The 10,647-nt window shown below is 37.8% G+C and overlaps 1 protein-coding gene across 1 annotated transcript in view; it reads right to left on the reverse strand.

The window, feature by feature from the left end:
- Positions 1-10,647, reverse strand: part of IL15 (interleukin 15) — a 36,698-nt gene that overhangs the window by 3,518 nt on the left and 22,533 nt on the right. Inside the window, exon 2 of the mRNA XM_010289873.1 lies at positions 653-759. Coding sequence (XP_010288175.1) covers positions 653-759 — 107 coding nt within the window. The remainder of the gene's footprint in view (positions 1-652; positions 760-10,647) is intronic.

The following is a 10,647-nucleotide window of genomic DNA, read 5'->3' on the forward strand; positions in this document are numbered from 1 at the left end:
CAATTGTTTAAACAAGTTGTTTAAACCAACTTTGGGAAGCTGTCTTAAAACAAGCAGTTGTTAAACATTTACGTCTTAACCAAAGGCTCAAAAATTACAAGATTTTTGGGAAAGGAAAAAAGGAGGTTTATAACAAGAATCAGAGGACACTTACCATGTTTTTGCCAGAGAGGGAGAGAGAGAGAAAAATGTCAGACCTTAGCAAAGAGATTTTGAAGGGGCACAAGGAGAAAACAAGTGGTACATGTAGGCCCTAGAAGCAGAGCCAATTTTCTAAGACAGGAAATTGGAGTGAGAATGGAGGGAGGCAACTCATACATAATTCAACATACATATTTAAAAGTGCTCACATGTGGTGGGTTTTTTAATTGCAAAGACATATGGCAATTGATGGAGGTCTTTAAATGCAACAATTCCAACAACTTGAGGGTTATCACAGAGATTAGTGCCAAGATTCATTCTTGACCAGACTGAGTCTAGTCAAAGACAGAGTAAAATAAGAGACTGTGGCCTGTGAAGCAGTGGGGGACTGCATATCATGGCAGGAAAGGATCCACGCCCTAAAGCGACTGGAGGCAAGAAACAGCTGTAATAGTAAAAATAAATTATTTGTATTGTAATGTAATGTAATTAACATCGACTTTGTAGTTACCATAGGAAGAAGATGATTAGTCTCATCTCATTCTTTAAAAGGGAAAAGAAATGGCTGTTCAGAAGATGCAGCTGATATTGCAGACAAACACTTTTCAGGTGCGTTTTCTGAAAGACACAACCAAGACAATAGCTTGTCACAATCTGATTTCACAGAATTTTACTTTAGTACTGACTTAATTAACCAATTTGACAGGACATCAAATCAAGACAAGGCTACCTGTTGTATGTAGATTCAAAGACTAACTGATTTGCAGCTTGCAGAAATACAGAATCGCTTTACAAAACAGTTGGTAGAAAATCAGACCCTGAAGATACACTGCAAAAATCTGAACTCCTCCTGGTGTCCTGCTTTATTTATCTGTTCATACTGCAGACTGCATTTTAATGCAAGGACAATATTAAAGAACTTTTGTTTCGTTTTCCATACTGGACATCTTTCCCCTGGCTACCTTTTGCCACCCAAATTCTATGAATTACAATTAAAACATTACCTACAGTATTGTGGTTGCATATGTATGAAACTCTGCATCAAACATATGAAATGCTGTAGTTATGTGCATAGATCTTAAATATAATCTTAGATATAATATATATTTTTACTTCTTTACATAGTGTATGTACATCTAACACTGGCAAGTGATGCATTTAAGAATTCTGTCAGTGGAGTCTGGCAACTGGAAATAATGAGGAGGTGTGAGCTGTGCATTCACCATCAGCAAACGTTTCACTGTGCACAGCCTGGGAACCTTTGTTCCAAAGCCACAAGCCCTTTGATTTAAGTTGATACTGTTTCTTCGCAGAGACAGGTTAATTATCTGCAACTGCTTTCGATCCAAGATTTTATTTCTTATCATACGTGCAAAACTTTTATATTAACTGACTCAAATGACATTTCTTTAGCAGAGGTTTATTTACATACTAACTTGCAAGTGAATATTGGAAAATGGACCATAGAATATAATAAAACAAGAGCTAGCGCTGTGCAGTGATAAAAATATCAAAATGTGACATCAATCCATACATTGTCAGGTTTGCAGGTAGCTTGCTGAAAGCCACCTTATTAAAGCATCTACTGGCAAAGCCGGGGGAGTAATACTTACTCTTCAGAAGTTCCCTGTCAGACATGTATTTGTTACAAATACATTGAAATTATTTTGTTTCCAAAACCTACAGATATAGCTGAAGTAGCATAATAACCTAATCACTACACAAATTTCCACACTCAGTAATGGAAAGCAGTGCCAGACCCTTTTATCACCTGTGTGTGTCCAAAACCTGTCAAATAAGAAGTATGTAAATGAATGATAAATAATCTAAGTTACAGTAAGGCCAGAGCAAGTAATATCACATCCATCTTCTGAACTATTCCTGTATGGAACATGCCATGTTATTGTTACCCAAAATATGTCTAAAAACAAGGTTCAACCTGTTACTGTTTCCACAACAAATGGAAGTTGAATGTATGTGAGTATTAAGAGCAAAATATAAAGTTTATATAAATATATATTTCTGAAACATACAAGAATGTAATGGAAAAGAAATATTAACTGCTTGGCTATGGTCGAAAGAGCTAAATCATTTTGTTATAGTGTGACAGAAAGACTATAACCTTTCCATAGTTAATACTTAGTTAGATCTGAAATTAGTTGTGGTGTTGGTTTTGGTTATTTTTGGGGTTTTTATAAATGTGCATACTAACTGTTTTGATTTGATTTGCCAATCATTAAAATATATCCTATTTTGTTTCTGGGCGCTTTTTTTTTTTTTAATATTTAGTTGGATTTCAAAAATAGCCTTATGGGGAAACTCAAAGTACATTTAAAGAAATTTAAAATCTGATTTTTTGGATACAGCTGAAGAAAATGTGTTTTAATCCCACGTTTAAATTTTTTAAGACATGTTTTAACAAAATTATTTTAAGTTTATTAGAAAATTTTTACAGTAAGTAAACATTGTGATCATTTTATAAGCCAGTTATTATCAAATGAGATGAGGTGGCTACAAATTACAATATGAAAGACTTATGTTGGGTCCATAAGCACTTACCAACTTTGTGTTTCATAATTAGTATTACAGAGCCTTAAAAAGCTGATTTGAGAGGGAGTTCCAGTTCCAGTCCGAATGCATTGTCAAATCTATGCTGTAGAACAAAGTTTTCAAGGTGAGGAAAATAATACATTATAGTACCTAATGAACAATGGGCCAGGGTTATCATTACTTTGTAATTTGTCTCCTTTTTTAATAATTGTTCACTGTGATGACAATGGTACACTAGTGTTCTTAATAATTAACAGAGTTCTTGATCTTTGGTTTTCTTAAATATGGTAGGTAACTATTTTATTGTAATGAAATAGTCATTGCTGATTTAAAATAAAAGCTTAGCTTTAAGAAGTAATAGAGAACTCGTACTGATTATAAAATATATTAAAAATATACTACATGCATACTCTAAAGGCTATTCCATTTGTTTATAGAGAAAGAGGTTCTTAACATCCAGTAGATCAACTAATAAATTCCTTTCAACAATTCAGGGCCATTTTCTATTTTAATTTCTTAATTATTCATTCAAACTATTATTCAACAACATAAGGAATGTTAGTTCACTTACATACTTAGACAAATTATTCTCCTACCTTGAACGCACATTGTTGTAATGTAAAAATTTTCTTTGGCTAATGTCAGTTTTTCATTTCTTACTCTGTTTAATCATTAACCAATTCCTCTCTGTCTTCATTATATCCCTGATACTTACCCTTGTTTTATGGAACCATGAACTTTGGACAAGGGAGCAGCTCATATTTAAATATATACATGTTTTCATCTGTAGCTTGTGTCCTGATAACCTGCAACTCTAGGTTAAGGATTAAAGCCTTTGTAAGTGAGTATGTGTTATTATTCCAAAATACAACTGAGAGTTATGATATATACAATGATCTGTTTGGAAAAGGATGGAAAAGGAATGCTGTTTTTTTATAATGAAGTTAAAATGAAGCACTTTAAGAGCAGTTAGCACTGAGTAAAATCTAAGCCACAGTAGTACTGTTTTCTCTTTAAAGCAGCAGACATATAAGCAAATGACAAAACTTTTCTTTAGCAAGGCAGAAACAGTTGCTGATTTTGCTGTTTTGTCTGTCACAGAAACCATAAGTTAGTCAAAAGAAAATATTTACAGCTTTTCACAATATTTAAGTTATATGTGAAGGAAAGTCCTGAATGCTAAAATTATGTGTCTTTGCCTATATACTATATATCTAAATTTCTTAAGATTTGCTTATAAATTTCTCAGTGAATCCTTGAGATGTGATATTCATAACTAAGAAAGTCAGCTCCTGTGCAAGTTGGTGTTATCTACAAAGGTCCACTATTTTTTGTTGCTTATTTTGAACTTTTATTCTTAGTCAGAAAATTCAACAAGTTCTTGACCACCTCTTGTTTATGTGTGCATATGCTTTCAATACTGTTCTTCCATCTAAAACAGCTCTTTCTGTCATTGATAAGTAAGTAGACAGCAGTCTTTTCTCAGCCTCCATTTGTGAGACTACTATACTAGATCAGGTTGGGATGGTAGCTAGTATGGCGCTATGTTTTGGATTTGTGACCAAAACAGTGTTGATAACTCACCAATATTTTAGCTATTGCTGAACTGTGCTTGCAAGGCCGCCTCTTTTTCTCACTCTGCTTTCCCCTACCACCCCCAGCAGGTGGGATGGACGTGCACAAGAGGTCAAGAGGCGACATGGCCAGGACAGCTGACCCAAACTGAGCAAAGAGATACATCATATCATATAATGTCATATTCAGCATTATAAAGAGCAGGGGACAGTTTTTCAAAGGTTCCTTGGAGGCTGGCTGGGCATTGGTCTGCTGGTGGGAAGTGGTGAGTGAGTGTTTATTGCACTTATTTATTAAGCATTACTTGGGGTTTTTTTCCTTTTTTTCTTTACTTATTAAACTGTCTTTGTCTCAGTCCCTGAGTTTTTCTCACGTTTACCCTTCCAGTTCTCTCTCCTGTCTGGCTGGGGCAGGGAGTGAGCAAGTAACTGGGTAGCAGCTTAGCTGCCAGCCAGGGCCAACACACTACAACTTATACAGTGCAATCTCTTGAAGACACTTGCCTCCATTTCTGTGATCTTCCTAGCAATCTGCTTCATTGTTCTTGAAAACAAGTGACGAGAAGCATACAATATACTGAGATCTAATGAGAGATTTAGAAACTGGTGCTAATATTTTCACCTTCCATGGGAAATAGGCTAGTGCCAGTGTTTTCTTCATGACTGTATCACACTGATATGTTCCCCTGCCAGAACTTATGTCAAGTTCTTTCAGAATCCTGGAATGTCTGAAGAATCTGTCACTGTCTGCACACACATCCCGCCCCCCCAAGCCCAAACAAATATATCAGTCTAACCTGCTTAATTTTTAGTTACTTTCAATTTTTCACTAACTTATTGACTTCTAGTACATAGCTTTTTTCTTGATCAGTCCTTTCTCCCTTCGCCTCTGGGCCTTCTGGCTAGTCTCAGTGGTGCTGATAGGTGTCTGTCGTGGTTTAGCCCCAGCCGGCAACTAAGCACCACGCAGCCGCTCGCTCACTCCCCCTCCGGCAGTGGGACGGGGAAGAGAATTGGGAACAAAACTCGTGGGTTGAGATAAACACGGTTTAATAGGACAGAAAAAAAGAAGGAAACAACAATGATAATACCAACAAAGGAATGTACAAGAACAAGTGATGCCCAATACAGCAATTGCTCACCACCCCGTGATCGACAGCCCGTCCCCGAGCAGCGATTTCCGCCCCCCGGCCAACTCCAGTTTATGTACTGGGCATGACGTCGTATGGTAGGGAATATCTCTTTGGCCAGTCTGGGTCAGCTGTCCCGGCTGTGTCCCCTCCCAGCTCCCCGTGCACCCCCAGCCTACTCGCTGGAAGGCCAGCACAAGAAGCTGGACTGTCCTTGGCTGCTCAGCAGCAACCCAAAACATCAGCACACTATCAACAGCTTCTCATCCCAAACCAAAACCCCAGCCCCCCCCCAGCCTCTGCGAAGAAAACCAGCTGTGTCACTAGTCCTTCCATTCCCTCCTCCTCAGTCTGTTCTCTCTAACAACCTGTATTCCATTTTTGTTCATCGTTGGTGTCGTGGTTTAACCCCAGCTGGCAACTAAGCACCACAGAGCAGCTCATTCAATCCTCCCTGGTGGGATGGGGGAAAGAATCGTAAGAGTAAAAGTGAGAAAACTTGTGGGTTGTGATAAAGATAGTTTAGTAGGTAAAGCAAAAGCTGCGCACGCAAGCAGAAAAATCAAGGAATTCATTCACCACTTCCCATCAGCAGACAGGTGTTCAGCCATCTCCAGGAAAGCAGGGCTCCATCATGTGTAACAGTTACTTGGGAGGACAAGCACCATACCTCTGAACATCCCCTCCTTTCGTCTTCTTCCTCCAGCTTTATATACTGAGCATGACATCATATGGTATGGAATATCCCTTTGGTCATTTGGGGTCAGCTGTCTCAGCTGTGTCCCCTCCCAACTCCTTGTGCACCCCCAGCTTACTCGTTGGTGGAGTGATGCGAGAAGCAGAAAAGGCCTTGACTGTGTGTAAGCACTGCTCAGCAGTAACAAAAACATCTTTGTATTATCAACACTGTTTTCAGCACAAATCCAAAACATAGCCTCACAGTAGGTTCTATGAAGAAAATTAACTTCATCCCAGCCAAAACCAGCACACTTGGCTTCTTGGTTTCCCTCTCCTTTTTGTGTGTATGATGTGTTGCTCTTCTCTTATTTATTGCCACTTCATGTTTTGTTTCTGGTCTTCATTCTCTAGTGCAATAGACCTCTTCTTGCACTTTATCCTATTTTAGTCAGTCTCTACTTCTGCCCTGTTCTACAGATATGTGTCCTTAACACTTTCTCTGTGACTTCTTGTGCAACAAAGGGCTGTAAACCCTCTCTTCTTTCCCCTGTTACTGCTGCAAGTTTCCCTCTGAAATTGTACCATCACCTCCAGCTCTCTACTCCTTGGATGTTTTATTTCAGATCCATATTCAAGTACTGTCAACATCATGCAAAGATGAGCTCTACACCCATTGATTTACACTGTTTCTGCAATTCTTGTCCTTCAGTGTCTCCTTTGCCACAATAATTATAGCCTCCTTTAGAGAACTCTGCTTCCTCCCCAACAAAATCTCATTCTGTGGCTCTTGTTCTGCTGTCCTCTGTTTGTTGGCTCCACTAATTAGTTGTTCTGTCCTCTTGTGCTAGGGCAATCCCTTTCAAGGGGGCAAAGCACCAAGTAGCTGCACAACTAGAGTGCTGTATCTATTTAAGGTTGTGTATTGTGCATAATATTTGAGCTCCTTCTCCATGCTCAGAAGCATAGAGAGCATTTTTAATGTCAGAACCTATAAGATTGAGAAGAAAATCAGATGGTTTTCACATTTGTATCCTAGTCTTGTAAAAAAGAAGCTTTTCTTTTTTAAGATTTTTTTTTTTCAGAAGAGAAGCCATGGAGAGTAAAGATTTCATAAACTAATAGAAGTGACTAAAAAAGGAATGGAGCCCATAATGAAAGCAATACTTCTGAACTAGATAGATGTTTCCATATTGAGCCCTTAAATAAGTAATTCTGAAATCAAATTTTCATGGGACATGAGTGAGTTTTAGAGGAAAGACATGTTCTTAGTGCCTTGTTACAGAGTAAATGCTGGAAAACACTGCAAGTCAAAGGAGCAGACTCACTGAAGGATCTCTGCTCTTTCATTCCTAAGTTCATCTAGACAGTTTAAAGGGAACGATCAAAGGGAAACAAACAAACAAAAACCAACCCTGAATATGAATTAGTATCAGAATGTATTTATTCTGATGGGACAGAATTCAGAGATAAAAACAGATAACCACATTAATGTACTCTGAGACAATAAGAAACTCTGTAACAGATGCTACCTACAGGTGCAGCCCTCTAAACACACCTCTAAACACATTTGTGTTTTACCAATATCAACAGAAAGTAATATTTTCCTATGAAGGGATCTAGTACCGGGGCCTTAAATCCTTTCCCAGTTTCTACAGACGAGTCCCATCTATCGAAGAAGCATATTTTACAGCTCTAGTAAGTTCTGTTCCAAACAGCATTTGATGCAGCAACCATTAAAAAGTTGCTTCTTTGCTATGTTGGTGCCTGAATCCATTATGATTCCACAGCCATTTTAGCTCCTCTTCTCCCTTCTGGCCCATCTTTGCATAGAAGCCTAGGAAATCAGCCATCAAGCTCCACCAGGTGTTACCAGCAGCTCTCGTCCTCAAGGTTTGAAGGCAAAGAGCAAGCTTTCCATGTTTCTGTCTAGCCTGTACTGATCCAGAAAGGAATTCAGTGGAATTACTTAGTGTTAAACTGAAATCACATGCTTGAATGCTTGTCTGTATGAGAGCCAAAATATGCCTTAGATTGTTAGGTCTTCAAGCCTTTACTTCACAAAGTTCAAGTGCTTTCTTAGAAGTTTTGTATTTAGCTAGACTTAGGCAGGCTAAAGCATTTTTGCAGTTGCCATTTTAAAATTGGGCATTCTTTAAATATTAATCGTATTTGATTACTTCCCTTTCGCCCTCCTTCCCCTTAAGAAATGTAGCTTTCCTTGGTTTTATTGTATAGTGGTGACTCTCCTGTGGAGTACTATTCTACCTAGTTTATTCTGCTTGTATGTGAGTAGTGTTGACCTTCAAAAGAGTATTCTCAGTAATCAGCATGGCAGGAGACTCAGTTTAATCACTTATGCATTTATGTGTTCCTGGTTTGCTTAAATACTTGTTGATTTGCTTTTGACAGTCATCCAGTAGGGCTTCCTTCTCCTATATGCTCTTGCTAACTGGCATTTATGCCAGAAAGTAAAGTTTAAAATGCCTATTTGAAAATTGTGCCAAAAGGTCACAGAGTCATTGCTATTCCACTCAATACCTTAAACATCAGAATTTGAAATGTAAGAAGTTACATATTTCCTTTGACCTTTTTTTGCAAAATATCCTTGAGGCCTGGGGCTCATACCATTGCCTTATGGAGGTGTGTCCTATGCTTGGCTATAGGCTTGAGAGGAAGGTCCTTGATGCAAAGAATGATTTTATACCTTTCCAAAGAACCTTACTGTCACAGTAGCAGTGAAACCCAATAGAAGTGCTGCAGTTATTTAGGGATAAATATTACTAATTGAATATAAGTATGAATATTATAAATTAAGAGCTTTCCTTTTAGCCTGTCTGCTTTCACTAATTTGTCAGTCGCAGCCTCAGAACAATGTGTACTCCATAACCACAGGCCTCTTCCATCAATAGCTCTGCTTGAAATAGGGGTGCCAGGTCCCTATTTACATGGTTGAGAGACCAGGACATCAAACATGTTGCTGACTCTGTAGGTTAGACTTACCCCTTGCCTGTCAGTTCTCTCTTAAGCATTTTTTGCCAGCTGGCAAAATCCAGCCAGAAAAGAAAGCTCATACATGCTTCTTTCTTTTTACATCCTTCCATGTAATGTTAGTCTTTTTAAGCTATCAGTCACTTACTAAATTATGAAAGATCAACTTAATGTTGTACTGATGCAAGCATATACAACATTAAGGCTAGGTTTGCTTGACAAACACTGTGATTGATAAATAGAGAAGCCCCAAGTTTTGGTAGTGGCAAAATTAATGAGTTAATGGCATAGTCAGTAAAGGAAAGAGGAAGCACACAGCAAAAAACTCATTTGTAGGGCACAGATGGTTAACTTTGACCTTTTATCCCCAAACGACCCCCCTCAGGATGCAAAAATTAGTGAAGAGGTCCTTCAGAGTGTACTCTCCCAGAGTAGTAAGTAGCTGAATCACAGGAGATTTGAAATGTAAAGGACATTAATAAAACACAAAAAAGAAGAGCTAGAAGTAGGCAGCGCTGAAGTTTGTTTAGCAAAGTGTGTCCTGATCTATATATCCTGTTAGGCACTCCCTGTAAATATTATTTGTGATATTTTTATGCCATGGCAACAAATATCCAACAAGGAACAAAAATACAATTAGGGATACAATTTTTGTGTGTTTAGGGGTAGGTTGTTAACGTCTAAAACAGTGCCAAACACAAAAACTGAAACAGTAAAAAATACAAAGGATGTCATACTGATGCATAAAAGTTGGAAATCCTGAGACCGCAAAATAGTTACCACAGGAGCAACTGCTGGACAAATAATACCTCAGTCTTAGCAAAATACTCAGCTCAGAGACTGTGAATAATATCATATGCTAATAAAGATCTGTAACACACTTGTAATAGATAGAAGACTAGAAATAGCAAATGCAGTTCTCAAAATGGTAAAGGCAGTATTTTCAGAGCTTTTTTAAAAAAGGAAAATTATAATCTATGACCCTCTCTTCCAGCAATACTTTACTGGAATTGACTGGATCCTGAAGTAAACAAGCAGGATGTAGTTTGAACTACTCTACTTTTTCTTGTGCTTTTATTCTTCTTTAAAGAGCAGAATGAAATCCTAATGTGTGTCAATTGCCATAGCTTTACTGAAACCAATGAAGTTACTTCCATTTCCAGAGTTGTTGAGAATTTGACCAAAATGTTAAACTGGGAAAAACGGATTTATTGAACAACCAAGTAAGGCAGCACACAAACTTCCAAAAGAAATGTTGTAAACAGATCAATAGGCAGAAAAAAAATAGTATCAAGATTCAAAGAAAGAAGAATAAATATCTCCACTATAGATTTGTTTCATATTTCTGCATAGGAAAGGCAAACAAATTTGGAAAGGATATTATTTATGCTTTATATTACTCTAAGTGACTTAACAATGCAGGAAGACTTACAGCAACTGAACAATCATCCTTACTTTCTTGCCTTAGGATATCAGGAATAGATTATTGGAAAAGCTCTAGTGTGTGCTATAGAAGCCTCCCTCTTTCATGTAATTTTGAATGTGTTTTTGTGGAATGTAACAAATTATGAGATTGCACACTGAAC

The sequence above is a fragment of the Phaethon lepturus genome, unplaced genomic scaffold (assembly GCF_000687285.1).
Source record: "Phaethon lepturus isolate BGI_N335 unplaced genomic scaffold, ASM68728v1 scaffold4606, whole genome shotgun sequence".
Lineage (NCBI taxonomy): Eukaryota > Metazoa > Chordata > Aves > Phaethontiformes > Phaethontidae > Phaethon > Phaethon lepturus.